Source organism: Sarcophilus harrisii, chromosome 4 (assembly GCF_902635505.1).
Source record: "Sarcophilus harrisii chromosome 4, mSarHar1.11, whole genome shotgun sequence".
In the NCBI taxonomy this organism is placed as follows: Eukaryota; Metazoa; Chordata; class Mammalia; order Dasyuromorphia; family Dasyuridae; genus Sarcophilus; species Sarcophilus harrisii.
This window is the reverse complement of record NC_045429.1, coordinates 378,972,884-378,997,277: the sequence shown is the minus strand read 5'-3', so window position 1 is coordinate 378,997,277 and position 24,394 is coordinate 378,972,884. Positions and strand designations below refer to the sequence as shown.

Sequence of the window (24,394 nt, the reverse complement as noted above, 5' to 3'; positions counted from 1 at the left end):
ATCTGACTTTGTTTCCATCTTCTGTGTATTTCCTTTCTCCGTTTTTGTTTTTTAATTTAAGTTGGTTGGTGAGTTCTCTATGCATCTGCTTTAGCCATTTCAAATAAATCCCATTTTCTCATCTTTTTTGAAAGTCTACCTTCCTTTCTACTGATTTTGATTCTTGAGCATCAGTACAAGGCTGACTTTGCCTATAAAATTTTGCTCTGTAGGATTCTCTGCGTCTTTCTTTTGAACTTTTTAGAATTTATTTTCTCTAAATCTAGAATGAGGGTCAAACAATGCCAATTTTTCTCTTTTTCTGTATCATAAATTCTAAGAAATAATAATCATTTTTCTGCAGTGTTCTCATCATTTCTTTTCTAAAATGTATTTCCTATCTCTTTTTAGCATCAGATTCAGATTAGTAAGACAATAAGTATTTATTAAGTGTCTACTACATGCCAGGCACTATACTAAAACTTCCTCTTCTTGATTCCTCCAGATTTTGAAGGATGGAGTTATCATTAAGGCAAGTCAAAAAGTTATTTGCTGATCTGCTTTTAGAAGAATGAGCTTCAGCAGATGTCTAGATAATTAAAATTTTTATTATTATTATATTCTATCCTGTGCCAAACATGATATTCTTCCAAAACTCCTCATCTATGTCTTCTTTCTGTCTGAGTGGTCTATATTTCTTTTTTTATTAAAGCTTTTTATTTTCAAAACATATGGATGGGTAATTTTTCAACACTGACCATTGCATAGCCTTGTGCTCCAAAATTTCCCCTCCTTTCCTCCACCCCTTCCGCTAAATGGCAAACAATCCATTATATGTTATATATGTTAAAATACATGTTAAATCCAATATATATAAATATTTCTACAATTATCTTGCTGCACAAGAAAAATCAGATTAAAAAGGAAAAAAAATGAGTAAGAGAACAAAATGCAAATGAACAATAACAAAAAAGAGTGAAAATGCTATGTTGTGATCCACACTCAGTTCCCACAGTCCTCTCTCTGAATATAGATGGCTGTCTTCATCACAAGATCATTGGGAGTGGCCTCAACCATCTCATTGTTGGAAAGAGTTATGTCCATCAGAATTGTCTTAAAATAATAATAATGCTGTTGCTGTGTACAATGATCTCCTGATTCTGCTCATTTTACTCAGCATCAGTTCATGTAAGTCTCTCCAGGCCTCTCTGAACTCATCCTGCTGGTCATTTCTTATAGAACAAAAATATTCTATAACATTCATATACCATAACTTATTCAGCCATTCTCCAATTGGTGGGCATCCTGAGTGGCCTATGGTTCAATAGAGGTGGGGAGGGGTGTCTTTTATTTCTTTCTCCCTTGATCATAATCCAAATTTTCTGCAACAGGTTTCCATTTTCTGATTTCTGGATGTGTGTGTGAATATACCTTCTTCTTAATATATAATAACAATAATACCCTAATCTATCTTTTATCTCTCCCTTTTATTTTGAATAAGGAGTGGATTTAATCTCATGAAGATTTAGTGATAGCTTTATGGTAAATTTCCCTCCTTACATTAAGATCTCAAGTCCCTCTTGCTAGTTGTTTAAACTTTGGATATTTATGTATAAATACTCAACATGAAGTGTTTTATTACTGACTCTTTTCTTGGAGTTTGTCTCCTGAGTAGTTGAGCATGTAATACCTGCTATTCTTTCTTAGTTCTAGCTGCTTTCTATGGAGATATATATAAGCAATGTTCCCCTTCCTCATCATTCAGTAAAATTCCTTTGATTAGATCTGCAAGACACTTGAGAAATACTTTATTAGCTGTCTTTGTGAGGTGCAGTCTATATCTAACAAGAAATCTGTCATCCCTATATTTTAAGCTGTGATCTTGAATTTTAAATTCCATTTTCATAAACCACTCTTTTAGCAAGTTGATCTCTTCTCAAATAAAATTTTCTTTTCTGTATTCCTTGCCTTTAAGGGAAAAAAAGCATCTTCTGTTTCCAAGACTTCAGTTTCTTATCAAAGACTTCCTAGTCATTGGAATTCTTTTGAGTTCTTTTCTGGAATATCATTTGTGCCCACATAATCACCAGAAGTAAGTAGTAGTCATCTGTTTTGATAAATCTTGGGAGAATTTATATTATGTCTTGAATATATAACTCAGGAAAGTAGATATCTCAATTGTCTTTATCACATCAACCAATAGCTATTTCAATACCTTTGAACAGAGTACTAATTACCAAATGCTATTATTCTTGGAGTCTTCTTCTTACCTTTACTCATGGCTTTTATGACTTATCTTTTTTATTTCTGGAGGAAGAAGAGCTGCCTCTTCCAAACATCCATCTCTATCATCTTTAGGAAGGCCTTCAAATGTGTTTTTGCTTTTAGTTTTTCGTCTTTAAAGTTCTAAATATGCAGCTGACCTTTTCCTTTCCTTTCTTCTAACAACCTGACAGGGGTCATATTCCTCCTACTCTACCTCAGATTCCCTCTTTACCCTACTGACTCATCACTTCTGTTTCTTTTAAGAGTCCTTCATTATTCTCAACAACCGGAAGTATGATGAAGCATTCTTTGAGTCCCTTGATGTAAGAAAAAGAACAGCTTATTCATAAAATAGATGATAAACACTACACTGTGGCAAAAAATATAAACATTGAACACTTGATTCAAGTCAGTGTACCATTTCTCCTACTCTCCTCATCCCAACATACCTTGTTACATCCTTTACAGTTTGGTATCATATTTTAATAATTTGACATAGACACTCAATCTGCTTTTCTTATTCTCAAATACACCTAAACCATACCCTCACTTTGGAGCAGTTTCCTATGCATTTTATCAATTTTCCTCACTCAGCAATTTATACAATTAATATGGCTATAATCTTCCAATTGTTCAACATACCTTTTCTCACTTATATCGAGTATATTATATTGCCTTGTCTTGCCATCTATTTTCTCTTCTTAAATCTTCTTCTTCACATCTTATTCCTGAATCCTTCTTGAAGCCCTTATATCCTGGATTCTGCCATTCTTTCAATCAAGAAGTAGAACTAGAGATTGTTCTCATTAAAAATGTCCTCAATTTCTCCCAATTTTTTCCTCTGAAATTCAACCTCTGTTCTATTGCTCTAATCAAAATTCTTCCAAATGATCTATAGTTTTTTCCCCTTCTTTCAGTCTCAGTTCTTCTTTCTTTTCCCATTCCTTTGCCCAAGGTCCTTTTCTCATTTTAATCCCGTAGCTTTCATAGTATTCTTCAATTTTTAATTTAAGACCCAATTTATATAAGAAGCCTTTTCTGGTCCTCTTTAATTTTTATGTGACTTCTCTTAGGGTTATCTCCAAATAATCCTGTAGATATCTTATTTAAGACTAGTTGTTTGCATGTTGACCAATATTTTTTGGTTTCATCAGTGTATTTTAAATCTATAAAAGTTCTTTGGTCAAATTATTTTGGGAATGTTGCTACTGAGCTGGTGGTATGAGTTATTGAAAATAAATTATTCAACATTGCCATCTAGTGGAAATGAAGGGGAAATGACAGCTCCTTGAGAAAAGGGCAAAATAGTCCAATTTATTTTTGGATGCCTTATTATGAATATCTAAAACCCTACTAACTACCAATTTTTTTCTTCGTCTATTGTCCCTAGCACCTCATATCCTAACACACACAATTCTGTTCCCAGTCCATTGTTATTATTATTATTATTCTTTGCTTTTATATAATGCTTTAAGTTCTGTTTGTAAAGCCCATTATTTCATTTAATCTTTACAACAGTGCTATGAAGTACTAAGATTATCCTTATTTTCAGATAGCTAAGTAAAACAGTACATTGAATGCTAGGACTGGGATCAGATAGTTCAGATCCAGCCTTAGATGCTAATTAGTTGTGTGCTGGGCATTTAGTATTGTAGAAACTGAGGCACAGAAACCCAAAATATTCAGAAATGGAACAAATGATAAAATCATGTAAAAGTCATTTAATCTGTTTGCTTCACTTTCCCCAACTGTAAAATGAGAAAAAAAAAAAACATTTATTTCCCAGGATTGTCATAAGAACTAAACGAGACACTTCTTGTAAAGAGAGTACCTAATATAGAGTAGATACTTAATAAATGTTTATTTCCTTCCTTCCTTTACAAAAATATTAAGGCTCAGAGAAATTAAGTATCTTGCCCAAAAATACATGGCTTATAAATGGTAGAACCAGGATTTGAACCTAAGTTTCCAACTCCCAAACATAGGGATCTTTTCACTACATTATGCTTCCTCTCACCAAATAGCGCTTTGATTCCCCTGATATGAATGATACAATGGAAAGATATCTGATTCTGTAGTCAGAAGATCTGGATTCAAATTTGCCTCTGACACATACCAATGTGATTTGGAGAAAATAAAATAATTTTTCTGAACCTCAATATCTTTACCTGAATAAGGGGATTAGCCTAGATGGTCCTCTGAAGTCCCATCAAGTTCCAAATCTGTGATTCACCCATTCCAAAAGGATAAACATAATGACACATTGGAATAGTACTTTGGCCACAATTATCAACAAGTTACATCAAAGGTACATGGAACTCCTATGTAATCATGTAAAGGTACTCATTTGCATTCATGATTTTTCCAAACAAAATGCCCAGTGGAAAATATATAGGATAATTCTTATGATCATCCTCTGTGCAACCTGTAAAATGAATGTGTAATTCTAATTAAGTTGATTGATGTATATATTTCTGATTCTTCCTATATTGTACTATAAATGGGTTAGAATTTACTAGACCATCATAATTTTAATTTTCAGTCCTAAGAGCTTCACAGTAAAAGTGAGAATTGCAGAGTTTTAATTTTGAAAACATTCAGGGTGATAATTTATGTACAAATTAATTTTATAAATAATCAAATATCTAACAGTTCCAGGATTGTAAAATATTTATTTGTTCACACATTGTCATCAGTAGAACTGTCCAGAGGAGGGCAACCAAAATGAAAGGACCATAGATTTAGAGTTGGAACATTTTGCAGATAAGGAAATTGAAACTCAGAAAGCTTTAATAACTTGCATGGGGTGCGTATGGCTAACAAGTCTCTGAAAAAGCATTCTTTGACTCTGTAGCTAGTGATCCATATCCTACAAAGATGACTTTATGAGACTGAAGATATTTAGCCTGGAGAAAAGAGGTGGAGATGATAAAGTGGGGCACAAAGTACCTTATATTCAAATATTCGAAAGACTGTCATGAGAGATTTAATTTGTTTTGTTTAGTCCTAGAGGACAGTCATTAGCAATGAACAGAAGTTACAAAGAGACAAATTTAGGCTTAATGTAAGAAAAAAATTTCTAAAAATTAGTGCTAAAAAAATTCAAAAGTGGAATGGAATGCTTAAGAGGTGTTGTGTTGCTCCTCCCAGAAGTCTTTAAACAGAAGTTGGATGTATTATATTAGCGATTCTTTCCTATGTGTTGGATTGAATGGACTTTATGATTCTTTCCAATTCTCAAATTTTGTGTTTATTCAATCCATCCCCAAACAAGAATTCCTTCAGTAGATCTCACAAGTTATTCTTTGGTCTATTCCTTTTTCCATATGACTAATCTTCTCCAAATTAAACATTTACTGTGCAACTATTATCTCTTATAGTCTGTCCAATTTTGTAGAGTCCTTCAATTATCTTCAGTTGTAGAGATTAAGAATATTACTTGTTTCCAGAGCCAATGGTAATGTACAAAGCTACAAGCTAAGCCTAGGTTTCAAGTTCTGCCTTTTAGCTTTTGCTTTCTCTGCTTATCAAAATCTTAGACATCCTCCTAGGTTCAGCTCAGGTCCTTTGTCTTCCACAAAGTCTCTTTCAAAGTGAATTATTGCTCATAGAGCATCTTATCCTACAGTGAGTCGTGACAGTCACATATTATTCATTGTTTCATTTGTATTAGCCTTGTCTTCCTAAGTGTGAGCAGTCTTTGAAGGCAAAGACCATTTCTTCAGGAAAGGAGGAAGGAAGGAAGAAACAAAGAAACAAAGAAAGGAAGGAATGAAGGAATGTAGCAAGGAAAGAAGGAAAGAAGGATGGGAGGAAAGGAGGGAGGGAGGAAAAAGAGAAGGAGGGAAGAAAGAAAGAAGTAAGGAAGGAAAAAGGGAAAGAAAAAATTAACTAAAAGGTGTCACATACTCTACTGTATACTAAAAGTAAAATTCTCAGATTATATAGACATAGAGAATATTTTAGTGGAACTGACATGTATTTTGGCTATAGTGGATACACATCAAATCCATCTATGTGAGTATGACAAAATCAAGTCTGTTCAAGAGTTTATCTGTCATGGCATAAAGAATTGGAAATAGACTCATCTTAATAGATTCATGGAAATTAGCTGTAATTCGGCATTTTCAATTTTGATTGTGCTTTGATATCTCTGCTGTCCAAAATTCTCTTTTTTAATTAAAAAGAGAAAAAACAAATAAGAGTAAAACAATAAAGCTGAAACTATATTTTTCCCTCTTTGCTCTAATCTTAAGAGCTCCTTTCCTTAGCTTCTAATATATGAAAAGTAAATGCTAATATATAAGGTAGTGTGCTCACTGACACTAATTTTTGTATTTGGATGGAAAACTTAATGCTGATAAATATAAATGAACTGAAATTAATGAGATACAGACCATGATGTAACAAATTTTATTATAATTATGCCATTGAATATCCAGCCACATTCAGTAAGGAGGTCACTGTGGATTAAAATTCCATCCCTGAAATTTATTAGCTGTATGATCCTGGATAAATGTTTGCCTCAGAAATAGACTAGTACTTATTTACTAAGTCATAAAAGATTTATGATCTGCATATTTGGGTATTGATGGTGGCAACTGGCCAGCAATTGTTGATGGAGGTTATAAAAAAGTAAACCCCTTTTCCACAATATTTTTTTTCAGTGATGACTGGGAGGACTAGGTTGGAAGCAGATCCTGTGGATAAACGTAGGGGTAGAGTAGGAGCTCTATTTCCAAGGCTCTTGGGTCAGAGTCCTGAGATTTTCCACGAAGAAAAATGGTAGCCAAGATAGTGGTGGTGATTTTGCTCCTCTTATCTCTCCCTGAACAAGCTTTGATATTTCAGCTAGAGTGCCAATTTTCCTTGAAGGTGGCAGTCGATTATCAGGTGGTAGGGATAGTTATCTCTTTGTTCACAGGGTTGTCACATTTCATGAAGGAGGACTGATGCCCCTATTGATTTATTCATTCAAAAATAGTTTAAAAGCTCATATTATATGCACAGCAAGGAGTTATCTCCTGAAACCAATCTCTTCTCCCTTTAAATTTAGATTACTTGAAGCCTGTCTTTTTTTTTGTGGAAATGACCCTTCTTACCCTATCCTTTAACCTCCCTCACTATTGCAATAGTCAATTGTAACTACAGAATTAATGTACTGCAACTTCTTGAGTTTTGAGTTTCTGTCAGGAGATCATTTCCAAGGAGATTTCAAACTCCAGAAATAGCCTAAAAGGATAGGCCCTAAAGGTGATCAGTTTAGTGATTTCTTTTTGAATTGGGCAATGGAATTTATGGGAAAAGGAAGAGGGAAAAGATTCTATTTTACTTGCCTTTAGGGAGGAAGGAAAAAGGAAGGAAGCAAGTGTTTCTGATCCAATCTCTGCCCTTCATCCAAAACTCTGGTATGCTGAGGCTTCTAGAAGATGGTCCTTAAAACTGTAGAATACTTGTCACTAGCCCATCTTTTGGTGATAGCTGAAGCACAGGGGAGGTGTATCCTGTTTAAATTTTCCACAGAAAAGAGAGATGTACTATAATCACATCCTCTAGGCAAATAAAAGTTTCTTATAAGTAGGAAAATATGTATAAATATATACCACATGTCTAAATAAATATGTATAAGTATATATCATAATGTATATTCCTCTTGAGTTAACATAAATAAGCCTTCTAGTTAAATGAGAGCTTGGGTAGGAGAAATCTCAGTAAGAAAGTGTCCTGAGCCTTCAAATGGGGGTGATAATAACAAGTCTTGGGACTATCTTTCCTGTGAGTCCTGCTGCATCACTCCCACAATTATCCTTCATATATCTACATAATTATTATAAGTACTAAAGTTTTTCAGTAAGCTTTCTCCCTATTAAGTCAATTTAACATGTCAATTATAATCTTGATAACATTTACTTTTCTTGAATCTAATTAGTGGAGTTTATATTAAGAAATATTTTCCAATTTTCCCCCCATATTTTCTAATAGTGTGATCCAAGGAAACTCTCTCCATTGTCTAAGTACAGCTTTAGCCAAAGAGAAGGCACAAAAATAAGTGATACGAGTAAATGATGTCTCCTTTTATCATTTTTATCCCAGGATTTCCAGCTGGCAATAAACTGAAAAATGGTTTATTGTTCTCTTCATGTTGGATTGCACCTGATAGTTACTATTATTGCTAGCTTTTCTGTGTCTTAGCAGAGATTTCTTTGGATCCTAAGTTACTTCAAACATAAGAGAATTAAATGTTGGTTACTATATTGTTAATTTTGTACACTCTAAGGATTTCACTATGAAGAAGATTGTTATTTCCATCAATTACCTGAGTCTTTTTGTGCTTTCCTATATACTCTTTCTTTTTTTTTCTTCAGGAATTGTTTCCATCATGACCCTCACTGTCCTTGCTTACGAGCGCTACAATCGAATTGTCCATGCCAAAGTGATTAATTTCTCCTGGGCCTGGAGAGCTATAACCTACATATGGCTTTACTCATTGATATGGACTGGAGCTCCTCTTCTAGGCTGGAACAGATACACTCTGGAAATCCATGGACTAGGTTGCTCAGTGGACTGGAAATCCAAAGACCCCAATGATTCTTCCTTTGTGCTTTTCTTATTCCTTGGCTGTTTGGTGTTGCCTGTGGGTGTCATGGCCTATTGCTATGGCCACATTCTATATGCCATCCGCATGGTGAGTTGAAATCTCTAAACTCCCAAATCCTTTATTGCCAAATTTTCTGTGAAACAATATCCATTGTAATGATGCATAATAACTAGTTATAAAATCTTATTGTATGGAGAATCTAGGGGAATTTTTTTACTATAAAGAACTTTAAAGTCATATACTATTGGATTTTTCAAGATGTTATGTTCTAGAATATGAGAGAGACAGAAAGAGAGAATTAGAGAGAGAAAGAGAAAGACAGACAGAAACAGAGAGAGTAACCGAGCGAGAGACAGAGCTAGACAGAGACAGAGACAGAGAAAAACAGAGACAGAAAAAGAAAGAGTGTGAGTGACAGAGGCAAAGAGACAGAGAAAGAGAGAGAAAGAGCAAGTCAGAGATACAAAGAGAGAGAGAAACAGTGAGACAGAAAGAAAGAGAAAGGTTCTGATAAACCTTTAATGATACTAAGCATAATTTAAAATTTTATATTTTCTTAACTTAACAAATCCTAATTGATACCCCCATATGTCTATTAAGGAATCACAAAGTTATTAATAGGCCTTGTATTTTTATCTGGGCATTTTAAATATATAATTTGACAGTGTAATACAGTAAAATATGCATTAGTTAGAAGATCTAACTTTAGGTGCTGACTCAAAGTTACTTAACCTCAACATTATTGTGAAGATAATATGAGAATATATATGCGAATACACATATATGTGTAAGATTTTTTATATATGAATATATATATATTTATATATATGAAAAAATAAGTTTATATTTATATAATATATATATATATATATATATAAATTTATATAAATATAAACTTATTTTTTCATGAGGTTGTTGCAAAAAGAATTATTCTATAACTAGATGGCCAACTGATTGATAATGGGTCTTCTTAAACACAAGGTAAGTTAATTTTTTTGATAGAGCCCTAGAGTTTACAGTCTCCTAACTTATCCCAAGATCATTTCCATGACATGATGAAGCATTGTGGGGGAGTTTTAGAAAAGAATTAGCACTAATAATAATAATTATAGCACTTTCTGATTTACAAAGCAATTTTATTACAGATCCATGAAGAAGGAAGGTAATGAAAATATTGCTGACCTTATTCTGAAGAAATGAAAACTGTAGCTCCAAAAAGTTGCTGCTTATCTGTGAATACCAGTCTTTCATTGGTTTCGATGTGCTATTGAGATATCCCATAGGAATCTCAAATTCAATTATGTTCAAAACAGAACATATCTTTCCCCCCACTAACCTTTCATTCTTCCTAATTTTTCTATTATACTTGTCAAGATTATCATCATTCTATCAGTCACCCACCCACTCTTGTCCTTTAATCCTCACTTATACTCAGTCCACATTTACAATCCATTTCCCTTTCTACCTTCAAAACAACTTTACAGGCAGCTAGGTGATGCAGTGGATAGAGCACCAGCCCTGAAGTCAGGAGAACTTGAGTTCAAATGTGACCTCAGACACTTAATATTTCCTGGTTGTGTAAGTTGCTTTACACTAGGCAAGTTGCTTTAACCCAATTGCCTCAGAAAAACAAACAAAAACAATCTTACTTTCCGTCTCCTACATATACTCAGTGGCCGGCTTGCCTATTCCCATACACGACACTCTATCCCCTTGTTCAGGCACCTTCATGCCTGGAATGCTTTCCCTCCTTACTTCTGGCTTCTTTTAAGACTTAACTCTGATTTCATGTTTTGCAAGAGATCTTTTCCATTTTCCCTTAATTCTAGTGCATTCCTTTTGAGATTACCTTTTGTTTACATTGTATAAATAAAATTTGTATGGACATGATTATTTGCTTGTTGTCTCCATCCTCAGAAGGAGAGATCCTTGAGGGCAAGAACCTTGTTTTGGCCCTTTTTTGTATCCCCAATGCTTACCACAGTTTTTGGCACACTGTTGAATGATGTCCAACTTTTCATACCTCATTTAGGCTTTTTTTTTTTGGGGGGGGGCAAAGATCCTGAAGGAGTCTGCCACTTTTTCTTCCAGTTTATTTTTCAGATGAGGAAACTGGATCTTTGTGATTCCAGGTCTGAAACTCTATGTATTGAACCACCTTAGCTATCCCACAATTTTGACACATCATAAATGCTTTCAGACTGGTATTATTTTTAGATAACTAGTGAAATTTAACATCTTCATGATCATTGGTTTGGTGCTGGGAAAGAATTTCTCACATTTCTTACTTACTACAAGTATTTGGTGTAGAAATTTTGTGCAATGGTGATATCTATATAGAATAGAAAAATATTTTCCATTCCAATTCTATGGGAATTCTCATTAGTATCATGTTAACATCCATTAACAATGTATTAGCCTTTCCTTAATTCTATTTCCTTTTGAGTCCTAATAATATAACTATAAATTTGGGGACCCCTTAAAATTTTTTTTGAATGGATTTTTTTTTTCTCAGCAATTTGGAGCAGCTTTATTCTCTGCTAGTTTCTTTTTTTTTTTTTTTATTTAATAGCTTTTTATTTACAGGATATATGCATGGGTAACTTTACAGCATTAACAATTGCCAAACCTCTTGTTCCAATTTTTCACCTCTTACCCCCTCACCCCCTCCCCTAGATGGCAGGATGACCAGTAGATGTTAAATATATTAAAATATAAATTAGATACACAATAAGTATACATGACCAAAACGTTATTTTGCTGTACAAAAAGAATCAGACTCTGAAATATTGTACAATTAGCTTGTGAAGGAAATCAAAAATGCAGGTGTGCATAAATATAGGGATTGGGAATTCAATGTAATGGTTTTTAGTCATCTCCCAGAGTTCTTTTTCTGGGCATAGCTGGTTCAGTTCATTACTGCTCCATTGGAAATGATTTGGTTGATCTCGTTGCTGAGGATGGCCTGGTCCATCAGAACAGGTCATCATATAGTATTGTTGTTGAAGTATATAATGATCTCCTGGTCCTGCTCATTTCACTCAGCATCAGTTCGTGTAAGTCTCTCCAGGCCTTTCTGAAATCATCCTGTTGGTCATTTCTTACAGAACAGTAATATTCCATAATATTCATATACCACAATTTATTAAGCCATTCTCCAACTGATGGACATCCATTGAATGGATTTCTTAACTCTTTGTTAACCACAGATAAGTAGACAAATAATATAAATAAATAAAAGGTAATAGACAAGGAGTTGCCAGTTCATCTTCATGACTCCCAGAATACTTAGCAATTACTTATGTGGTAGCCATATCAATAATGTATTAGCACTTTCACATATGGAGCAAGAATTAAGTGGCTTTTTACTTGTATCTTCTTTAAATAAAAATGCCGGAGAAGCATCAACCTACACAATATTAAAGATGACCTTCCAAAAACGTACATGTAATTCCAGGGTCACAAATCCTGTTGACAGGATTGGAAAGCTCTCCTTTACAAGGTAGTGTAAATAGTAAAGATTAAATCTAAACAGGAAGTTTAGATGAACAAGGAAGGGCCAACCAAGTCAATGTGGCTAGATTATGTTAATTATCCTACTAGATATTTTATGCCTTGAGGAATGAGAAATCTTGATTCTCCAAATTTAGATGTATTCAGATTCTTTATTAGATTTGCCATATGGAAAAGACTAAATCAGAGCTCTGTTTTGAAAGCAGAGTTATAATGTACAATTTTCCCCTTTATTAATTGTTTTATTTTTTCTGACTATACACATATATTAACTTTTTAAATACACATTTTTTAATGAATCATGTTGGGAGAGAAAAATAACAAAACAGAAAAACCACAGGAGAGAGAAAAAAAACCCAACAATAATAGAAGTGAACATAGCATGAACTGATTTACATTCAATCTCCATAATTCTCTTTCTGGATGCAGATAGAGTTTTCTATCTAAAGTTTATTGGAATTGCCTTGGATCCCTGAAACAGTGAAAAGAATCAAGTACTTGATAGTTGATCATCACTCAATCTTCTTGTTACTATTTACAGTATATTACTGGTTCTGCTTGTTTCACTCAGCATCAGTTCATGTAAATCTTTCCTGGACTTTCTAAAATCAGGTTGTTCATCATTTTTTATAGAACAGTAATATTCAATTACCTCCATATACCACAACTTATTCAGCCATTCCCCAGTTGACGGGCATCTGCTTATTTTCCAATTCTTTGTTACAACAAAAAGAGCTGCTATAAACTTTTTTGCACATATGATCTTTTCCCTATCTTTTTGATTTCCTTGGGACACAGACCCAGTGGTGGCACTGTTGGGTCAAAGGATATGCACAGTTTGATAGCCCTTTGGTCATAGTTCCAAATTGCTCTCCAGAATGATTGGATCAGTTCACAATTCCACCAATAATGCACTACTGTCCCAGTTTTCCCACATCTCCTCCCATATTTATCATTATCTTTTCCTGTCATCTTAGCCAATGTGAGAAGTGTGAAGTGGTACCTCAGGGTTGTTTTAATTTACATTTCTCTAATCAATAGTGATTTAAAGCATATTTTTATATGACTATGGATGGTTTTAATTTCATCATCTGAATATTGTCTGTTCATATGGTTTGATCATTTATCATTTGGAGAATGACTTGTATTCTTATAACATAATGTACAATATTAATTACAATACAGGTTCTTAGAAATGAAGACAGTATCTACCTAAATAGTTAAGAGTTGAAAAGCAGGGCTCTAATTTTTTTCATTTTCATTCCTCATAACTTCTTTACTCAATTTGAGGTGATAATCTTACTAATAAAGAAGACTTAGATATCACTGGTACTACATATTTGTGTAGCACTTGGCAATTTCCAAACTTAACAAACATATTTTTAGGTTATATTATAATTGTATTTATTTGTTTTGTTTTTTTTTTTTGATAAACAGAAAATTCTTTATCCCTATCTTATGTCTTTTCTTTTTTATTTAAATAGTTTTTCCCCCTTAATTACAGGTAAAGGCAAATTTTCATTCTTTTGTTTAAAAAAAAATTGAATTCCATAGTTTCTCCCTTTCTTTCCTCATCTTTCCCCTAACTAAAACAGTAAGAATTTGATAAAGGTAATATTTGTATAATCAGTAAATATGTTTTTTTTTTTGAAAATCAAAATAGCCTAATGAGTTAGGCAAGGCAGATACCTTCCCCATTTAGTAGTACAAGAAACTGAGTTACAAATATTAAATGATTTGTCCAAGCTCACATAGCTAATAAGTAGCAGAGTTGGGAAGAGAACCAGACCAACTATTTTAGGCAGATTACTCATTACTCCCTTTGATATACTATTGTGAAACTCACCTAGAAGTGGGGGATCATAAATTTGTATATAAGGATCCTCAGAGGCCACAAATTGGCTTAGTTTTAAAATATAATGTTACCTTTGTTTGGTTGTATTTTTATTTGTTTTGTTAAATATTTCCCAATACATGTTAATTTGGTTTGCTGCCTACAGGCTGTGTATATGACACCTCCACTTTAATGTATTCCATTTCAGGCAAACTAACATTTGCTTTTCCTCAGGCTTCATCTTCCTCTTTTGAGACTCTGTACAGATTGATCTCTTATTCCAAGATTGGATCTTCTCCTAATCTCTGCCTTTAGAGTCCCTGCTTTCCTTCAATCCAAATATTTTTGGATTTGTCTTGTAGTCTCACTCTTGCTTGTTCTTGCTCATGCTTGCAGTTCAGTGGTTTACCCCTAAATTTAATTTCTTTCAAATGATCATTGATCATTGGGCAGAGACAGTATTTCAGTAGCTTTTTAACCTAGAGAATGGAAAGGATATCTTTATGTCTATATCTTTATAGACATATAACAAACAGTGTTATCATTTTGCCTTAAATTCATGCTTTGAGAATATTTCCTATAGAAAATGATAATTTATAGAATCATAGAATTAGAACTGGAACAGACTTGGATCATCACCAAGTCCAACCCCCTTGTTTTACAGATGAGGAAACTGGGCAATTTGATTAATTTCTCTGAAACTTACTTCATTCATTTGTAAAATGCTAATCATAATACCTGCCTTAATAATAATAATAATAGTTAACATTTAGACAGCATTTTAAGATCTGCAAAGTACTATTTCATTTGCTCCTCACAACAACTATTATTATTCACATTTTACAGTAGAAGAAACTGTTTGATGGAAATTAAGTGATTTGCTCAAGATCACATAGCCGAGTTAGTGTTTGAGATTGGATTTGAACTCAGACCTTCCTTATTCTAGATGCAGTACTCCATCCATCTAGTTAGTTAACAGAATGAAAGCAGATAATGGAAGTGCTGAGTTTTTAAAGATGTAAATGCTATTCCAATGAAAATTGCTATTTTCTTTAAATTATCTTTCATTTTCTCTCCAACTTTTCCTCTTTTTGCCTTTCTATAGTTTCGGTGTGTTGAAGAGCTTCAAACCCTCCAAGTGATCAAAATCCTGAGATATGAAAAGAAAGTGGCCAAAATGTGTTTTTTAATGATAGCAACATTCCTGTTCTGTTGGATGCCTCATGCAGTGATCTGTTTCCTGGTAGCAAATGGCTATGGCAGCCTGGTCACACCAACTGTGGCTATTATACCATCTCTCTTTGCCAAATCTAGTACTGCATACAATCCAATTATCTACATCTTCATGAGCAGAAAGGTATGATTTACAACAAACAGAATATTTTTTATTCATCAGATATTGGGGACCATTCAGGGAAGCATTAGGGAATAATTCTCTAAATCAGGGATTAGATGGAAGAAGAAAAAGATTTTGAAATAAATTCAGGGTATGTATAAATTTCCTGTGAAACTTTGACTACAAGGTGTCTTAGACTCAACAGGTTCGTTTTAGAGTTATTAACTCATCAGCCAAATTGCTTGCTTGCCATTTGTAAGGATCAGACTAAGTTAGGCACAACAGGGAATACAGAGATACAACAACAAACTACAGTTTCTATCCTTACAGTCTAGTTAAGGCAAACATAACAATGCAATGCCATCAAATGGATAGAAGTAGAAATGGATCATCACATCTTTGCAACAAGTCGTAAAGGATTTCTATTCCTATAGCAACTTGTCTTCTTTAGCATCCCAGGAAGGGTAAAAAGCATTTCCAAGACCAAGTGTCCTTACTTAGAATGGAAATATGCAAAGTGTAAAGCTCATGGAAGACCTCAACAAATATTCCTGGATGTTAGGATGTATTTCAACTATAGGGTAGAGGGGAAAAGAGAAAAGGGTGGCTTATCTTGAATTGGAAGAAGTGAAGCTAGACTTTTCCCCATTTGGGCCACCAAATCTTGGGGTACAAGGGATGTACCCCAAAAATATTGGAGTTCAGGATCAGTTTTGCAAGGTGTCTTAAACAATTTTGTAGGCTTAGATCATCTCCAAATCAAAAGGTCAAGATTTGATTATTATAAAACCATAGACAGTGGGCTAAGTTCCAAAATGGAGTTAGTGGAAAAAAAGGGACAAACATATTTTCATAGGAAAGAGAAAGGGAAAACCAGGTGCTGTTGGGGAGTGGTTAGTTTAGAATTTCACTATTATTACTTATTGGCTCAATGATATCATTGATGTGCTAATTTAATGGTTTAGAGGTTAGTTGGGGTTAGGGATTAGGTGAGACATCTCCTTTCACAACTATTGTTAGTTATTATAACTGGTCATTAAAATTTAAACTAAGATAAGAGGGCTACCATCATTCTTTTGGAGCCAATATCTTGGCCATAAAATATAAAGTAGGACAAAATAATCCAAAAGCCGAGATATAGCATTTCTAAAACAAGACAATTTGCAGCCTAAACCATATCTTCCACAAAGGCAGTATTTCTAAGGTTAAGTAACCTAGTGGTTAAAATCACATCATCTGACATGACAGAAGAGATGTTGACTGTATACACTAACCTCTGATTTCACTAAGCTTCCCTTTTTCTCTTCTTTTGATCTTTCTCTCACCCCTTGCTTTTCTATCTCTGTTCTTTGTCCTGACTTTTCCCCATCTTCTCTTCTTTTTTTGGCTGACTTGTCTTTTCCTTTTATTTAAATCTCTCCCTTACCTGAACATCATGTAGAAGAAGAAAAAAATTATATATATATATATATATATATATGTATATATATATATGTATGTATATGTATATATACATATATATACATATCTGTTTATGGATATACATACATTTATATATACATATATTTTAATACACCAATAAATTTTATCAAGTTTTTATTCCATTTTGTGTTAGGTATGATGAGAAATATAGAGACATAAGACATAGTTTTTGACCTGATGTAACATAATTTGGTTGAGGAGATAACATAAACATGAAAAAATCCAGAACCCCATGTAGAAGAGTCTAAATAGTTCAGTGCAGGATTTCCTGGAATTCTGAGGCAGTATTTGTTGCATCTTTTTAAAAACAGAGTTAATATTTCCTGTTTTGAATTTGAAAACTAGTAAAACATATTGTATTTAGCTTCAAGTAAAGGAAAATGTTTTCTTTGTGGGCACGAATCCCCTCTACAAGAGATTCCTGATTGGTCACAAAATAAACTCTGAGATTACTATTCTAAATTTATGTGGCCTTGGGGCAGCTAGATGGCATAGTGGATTGAGCACCAGCCCTGAAGTCAGGAGGACCTGAGTTCAAATCTGGTCTCAGACACAACATTTCCTAGCTGTATGACCCTGGGGAAGTTGCTTCTCCCCAATTGCCTCAGCAAGAGAAAAAAAATTTATGTGGCCTCAATACATTTTTACCTCAGTGGTTCAATGACCCTTGAGGATGATAGGAAAAAAAGTTTTCCCACTCAAGATGTAAGAGAACATAGCATCAGAATCAATAAAATAAGCCTGTTTTATAAAGTATGAAATAAATGGGTCTAATTGTAAGACTTGTGTGGTTTGGAATTACATGATTATTTATATTCTTTGAGCATGTTTGAAGCTGTCCAATAATCTTCCTTTAAAGAAGAAGACTTATTTTCAAACAAGTATATCAAATCAACTATGATGGTCTCCAATGCTAAAATGTAAATATTATACCTTAAAACAAAAGAGAATTGGGACAGTTAAGTGGTACAGTGGTTAGAACACCAGCCCTGAAGTCAGGAGGACCTGAGTCCAAATCTGGCCTCAGACACTTAACACTATTTATTTGTGTGGCCCTAGGCAAGTCACTTAATTCCAATTGCCTCAGTAAAAAACAATGTTATTAGTCTGACCTTTATTATTGTAAAGGGCTGAAACTCTGAATAGATGCACTGGAATAAGACAACTGAGCACTTAAGGCTAATAACTGATTGGACAATACTCAATTAGTATATGCTTGGAAAAATGGCCCTTCCATGCTGGCTCCATCTTTTGGTGTATACAGATAATTGTAGGAGGGATTAGGAGGTAGAGTAAGACAAGCCAGAGTCACTTTGGAGTTGGACAAGGAGAAGGGAGGTTGGTGGAGAGTTTGTGGCGGTTTTGTTGATCTTCACTTCTCCCCCTAAAGACCAAGGACTTTTGCTTATCCTAACTTCAACTGATTCTGAAGCCTCCAGGGAGCTAAGTAGTACTTCACATGTTATCATTTGAACTCAAATGATAATCAAAACCCAAGAAAAGCCTTCAATTTCTTTCCAATTTAATTTTTCCATCTGTAAGAGGAGTAGACATGAGGATACAAGTAGAAAAAGAAGATGTTTTATCTCCCTCAGACCATATCTTTAATAAGCATATTTCAATAATTAGCAAATTGCTGACTATAAAAGTAGGATAAAAAAAGTAGGAAAAACAAAGTTATTCAACTCAATTGGACAAACATTTATTAAACACTAAATATCTGTGAGACTACTCTGCTAAGGCACTGGAGATTCAAAGACAACCTCAATAAGGTAACATTCCCTTGAGAGGAATATTATGTAGAGAATATGAGTGGTAAAGAGAAATCTTCTGTTTTAAGACTAGTTTGAGATAGAAATTAAATTTATGATTTCATTGTCATAGGGAATTTCCTACTGTGGAAATTCCCTCTACTGAAGCATATCAGAAGCTCAAACACTTGTAATCTTTGAAATTTTCCTGGAGCATTGAAAAGTTAAAATGATTTTGTCATCACATAGCCATCATGGGTCAAAATCCTCCTCATCATCATAAATATATTTTCCTTTGTAATGTGAATATGATCCCAAGGACTTAACAACAGAAATTTTGTAGAGTTGTTTTTAGAGTGCTTACAGCTGAAGAATACATCACTCACACCTTTTGGCCCAGCTTCCCTTATGATTATTTATTATGTGACTGACTGGGAGCGAATCTGGCCTTTTGCATCATTGCAAAATTAATGGGATCTGTATTGGGAATGAATATATGATTATGGTTTCAACAAAATGTGTTCTGTTGTTAGTTATTTTAGGCGGAATACACAGGACTAACTAAAAATATTTACACTTAGGGAAGTTACTTTCCCTTCCCTCAAGAAACACCCAAGTTTCAGAATAATCTTGATATCATTTTCTTGAATGACAACTGAAATGGAAGATCTTTAATTTGACATTATGCTGTCATAATGCTTTTTCTGTGCAGTTTCGAAGATGCCTTTTACAGCTCCTGTGTTTCAGGCAACTGAAATTTCAACAGCCCAAGAAAGATAGAGCTGTCATCAGGACTGAAAAGCAGATCAGACCTATAGTGATGTCCCAGAAAGTTGGAGACCGACCAAAGAAGAAAGTGACTTTTAGCTCCTCCTCCATCATCTTTATCATCACCAGTGATGAGACACAGATGATTGATGACAATGACAAAAACAGTGAGACAAAGGTGAATGTGATTCAAGTTCGACCTCTCTAAGGATGGAGGGAGACAGTAAAAGATAGGATTCTGCTCAGAAGACACAGCTTCTGATCTTTAATTTTGAAGACTGTGATGGAATTCCCCAGAGGACTTTTGTTCCACTGTGAGTTGATAAAAAAATGAGTTAACTCAGTTGAAGTCCAATTATGTTCACTAGCCTCAGAAAGTAACTTGAGCAATGGTTTTAGTCAATGGGTGCTCTGTGTACTAAAATATGACTTCATGACATGAGAAGATTAGAGGATTATTTTGAGCTGGAAAGGATCTTAAAGTCCATCTGGTCCAATCTCCTTATTTTACAGGTGATAAAACTGAGACCCAGGGGGATTACATTGCAAGGCCATACAACTTGGTAGAGAGTCAGGAGTCATCAATTTCCAAATATGATGAATAATTTTATTCCAAATGTTTCCAAATGCTGTAACTTTCTAGTGCTTGTGATGCTTTCTCCCTCTGTTTTCATATGTCTTTCAAAATATCTGCATTTTACATATATGCATAAAATGGGTAGGAAAACTGTCACCAATTGTAGCTAGAGAGTGCTCTTTTATGCTAACTACTATGTCCAGCTGTCTTCTTTATAAATGTGATATCATGACTAGCCAGCTCTAAAATGAAAATTATAAGTGTCTCCCAAGTTTGTAATAAATGAAAACTTGATATTGTCAGAAGGCTTTAATGTTATGTGTACCAGTGATAACCAAATAGCAGGTTAATACAGATATGCTGCTGAGCACAACTCTAGAAGGAGTTGCTCTATTTTTCCTCTAGAGTCCTAGATCATTTTGGAAATAAAAACTTTAGTCTTGTACTCTAAGATGATACTAATAAATACTTTTCTGGAACCTAAAATGTATAATTCTACATTATCAGAAAATTTATCTGGTGAAGATGGCATTTAATAGGGTAGAATCATACCTACATGCATTAAAAATATGATGTGAGATTGTTAATCATTTTGATAGTTTTCCATATATATCTGCCAAACATGTAGTGCTAAGTGAACACACATAGAGAAGAATTGTATTACTAAAGTATCTATGGTGCATTAAACAGTGATCAGGATTTGGAGAAGAGGCTATTCTTTCCGGATAAGTGTACAACCAAAAAAAGATTGTTTTGAAATCATGAACTTAACATGGCTTCTACAGTGCCACACAAAATTATAGAATATTAGAGCTAGAATAAATCTTAGAGTTCATCTACTCAGATACTTTCATTTAATAAATGTTTAAAAAAGTTAAGATTTTCCTTTCAAGGTCACAGTAATAAAAAGTCAGAATTTAAACCCTAGTCTTATGAATAAAAGATCGCTATTTTTTTTTTTTTTTTTTTTTTTTTTTTTTTACTATGCCACCTTCTTCCCTGGACCCAGAAGAAAAAATATTTGTTCTAGCTGTCATTATTTCATTTTTATTGTTTTTTATTACTGGGATAACTGTTTAACTTGCCAGAGTAGCATTTTGTATGTTTCATGAACTTCAGAGTTGAGATGTTGGTATATTGAGGAGAGAAGAACCAAAGAAAAAGTTTTCACAAAAAGTGCTTTTGAAAGTCATGCTAACAGATTAGCCCAATCACAGCTTAAAGCTAAAAAGTCAAGTTGGCAAAATAGTCACTGAAGGTCTAAAATGAAATAAATCATTGTTTCATGTTTCTAATAAAGGATCTCTGCTTACATTTCAAAATATTTCACATTTTTCTATTTTTTGTACAGAAATTGAAATGTATAAAATGTTAAATAAAATTATTTGTTGAGCCATGTCATGGCCTTTCTGGAACTAAAAAAATCTTACTAACTAACTGCCTTATATAATTTTTTTTCTCACAAAATAGTATTGACACAATACCATAAATCATGCATAAAATATTTTCAGGAACACATTGTGTAAAACTGAGAAAAATAGCATTTTCAAATTTTATATTCTTAGAGCTCTATGTGGTTACCTGAAACTCAGAATGGTGTGCTAGAAGTTGTCTCAGAGATTAACTACTCCAACTCCCTCATATGTATAAGAGGAAACTAGAAAGAGCTAAAAAATAACAAATTAGACTAGAATTCAAGTCTACCCATTCTCTTTTCCATTTTCATTCTCATTCCAATGTTCTTTCCATTAAATCAGGTTGCTTCTCTTCATGTCTGAACCCTAGCCTTAGAGAAACCTATGAAGGTACCAGAAAGTTCTATTGAGCAAAATGTGCATTTATCCCTCAGATAACTTCATGTGGGACCATACCAATGACCTTTTTAAAAATTATGGTACTGGCACAACATAATATTAATTTTTCATCTTCTTATTCACAATGTGAACCAGTTAATGGAGTAATGTAAGAAATTCCAATTCATTTTAACAAAGAGGTAGGTATGGATAAAAACGGTTGAGAAGCAGTCTTCCCACAGGTCAGGAGGAATCAGACATCTGCTCTATTGCCTTTTTTATTTCTATGACAGAAATCCACAGATAGTGTTAACAAAGGAAATAGTTTATTTAATATTGGGTCTAACAGAATATACAATAGGTTATACTTCCCATATACGTTAGTGATGTACCAGAGTCTTACTATAAAGTTTTCATATATAATCTATTGAAATTCAATCAAAAGTTTAAAATTTCCAGAAGGATTTCATTGATAGCAGCATCACCTATAAAATGATTTTGGACTCTCAAGACAATGTCATGGCTTGAAGTTCCAAAAATCATTCCAGTGCTCTCAATTTAAAAGGGGGAGGGGAGGGGAATCCGTTTTTTTAAAACAAGCATTTAAATAGCACTAAAGAACAATTCAAAATGGCATTACTATTTGTAGGCCACCTTCAAATGGTGAGTTGGATATAAAGGTCAATATATGTTTGTGAATGCCTGATATCTTTTCCAAAAAGCCAATCATCTGTTATTAGATAACCTTCTTTCATAACAGCCAATATAACAATTTAGAATTCACTCTTTTAATTCCATGGAAGTTTCAAAAACAGATTTTCTATGTTCCTAAAGGAAGTGATCCAGTTCCACAGCATCTTCAGTTGGACCTTTGGTGACATGTAAGTTACAAATAAGCAGGTACCACTTAGGGCTGTTGCTGTCCCAAAGAAAAAGAGTCCTTTGTTTATAACCTAGAAGGAAAGACGGTGTTGTTATGGTTTCAGTTAATGGGAAATCAAAATCTGTTGAGAAAACTATGTTCCTAAGGCTTTTGCTTGTGATTTTCCTTTTGATAATTCAATTCCTCAAACGTATTAAACTCTTACTATGTATAAGGTATTGCAGGCTTAGTTCAAAGTTTCCCTCATTCTCCCAAGCTTTGTTCTCAAACATATCTCGAGTTTTCATTAACATTTTCTAGACATTTGTCTTATCCCCTCCTACCAAAGATCAGAAATCATGTCTTTGGCTCATAAATTTGAAATTTGAAAGGAATGGTAGAAAACATTTAATTTGGGTTTTCCCCCAGTGCTTAGACACTACCTTATATATAGCAGATGTATGGGAAATATATTTTTTTATTCTGGTAAACTGGTAAATTCTAAGGCCTGCTATATAAAGTAAGTAGTTCTTGTACTAATATCTTGCAAGCATTTTGCATAAAATGTACCTATCTATTCATCACTATGGTATCCAAGTGAAGAAGTTCAGCAAACCCAAAGTAACCACACTGAGTCAAGCAAGCTTGGTTAGGAACCAACTTCCTTTTGTATTCAACCAAATTAACCACAAGCAGGAACAAGGAAAAGTATCTTTAGTTCTGGCCTTTGGGTAGAAAAGATCAGGCCTAATTGCTTGGTAAACTACTCTAAAGATGTAAAACTATATTAATTAAGCAATAGCTATACCTACTTGCACAAAACTGTAGAATCAGAGAAAAAGAACTAGAAGTTTATTGTGATGCGGGACACATTCCCCAACCCAGATTTTAGAAAATAGACACATTGCCTTAGGCTAGTAAAGCAACATTCTCAGAATAAGTCAGAGCCTTATGTAGGAAAAAAAAAATCAATAAAACAGACAGGCAAAATGGTTCAAATCTGTCATGGGGTGGGGGTGAGAGAGGATTGTGGAATAGCCAAACTGACTGAATTTTTCCACTTGTCAGACAGTTGCATTTTAATCATTTAGACATATGATTTAATCAAATTTCATGGTATGTCTTACTTTTGAGTCATTTTTTAGTCGTATCCAATTCTTTGCGGCCCCATTTGGCATTTTCTTGGTAAAGATCCTGGGAGGATTTGCCATTTCCCTCACCAACTTATTTTACAGAAGAGGAAACTGAGGCAAACAGGGTTAAGTGATTTGCCCAATGTCACACAGCTAGTGTCTGAGGTCAGTTTTGAACTCAGAAAGAGCAATCTTCTTAACCCAGGCCCAGTTGCTCAGCCATTTAGTTTCCCACATCTTTTACAAGGTAAATGATATTCCACATTAGTTACTGCATTAATAACTGCAGCTTCTGGCAGGAGCTATTAATTCACTCAGTAAAATTGAGTCCTGACTATGATGTGGGAAATTCAGGCAGAATTTGAACTGATGGACTTTTTTCTGAGCTTTCATATGAGAGAGCTAAGGACCTGAGGTGAAAGGTAAATGGAGACTTCTGATGAGAAAAATCTCAAGGGAGAAGAGAGGAAGTGCAAAGCCAGCCTAACAGGTGTGGAACATTA

At 34.0% G+C, this 24,394-nt stretch overlaps 2 protein-coding genes across 4 annotated transcripts in view; one reads left to right on the top strand and one right to left on the bottom strand.

Moving 5' to 3' along the window:
* OPN3 (opsin 3) overlaps positions 1-21,090 on the top strand; it is a 56,757-nt gene extending 35,667 nt beyond the window's left edge. Inside the window, exons 2-4 of the mRNA XM_031966958.1 lie at positions 8,610-8,929; positions 15,295-15,546; positions 19,471-21,090. Coding sequence (XP_031822818.1) covers positions 8,610-8,929; positions 15,295-15,546; positions 19,471-19,734 — 836 coding nt within the window. The 3' untranslated portion in view covers positions 19,735-21,090. The remainder of the gene's footprint in view (positions 1-8,609; positions 8,930-15,294; positions 15,547-19,470) is intronic.
* Positions 21,091-22,200: 1,110 nt separating this feature from the next.
* Positions 22,201-24,394, bottom strand: part of KMO (kynurenine 3-monooxygenase) — a 45,711-nt gene continuing 43,517 nt past the window's right edge. For all 3 annotated transcript variants that reach the window (XM_012547934.3, XM_031966957.1, XM_012547935.3), the window contains one exon: positions 22,201-22,849. In XM_012547934.3, coding sequence (XP_012403388.1) covers positions 22,685-22,849 — 165 coding nt within the window. In that variant the 3' untranslated portion in view covers positions 22,201-22,684. The remainder of the gene's footprint in view (positions 22,850-24,394) is intronic.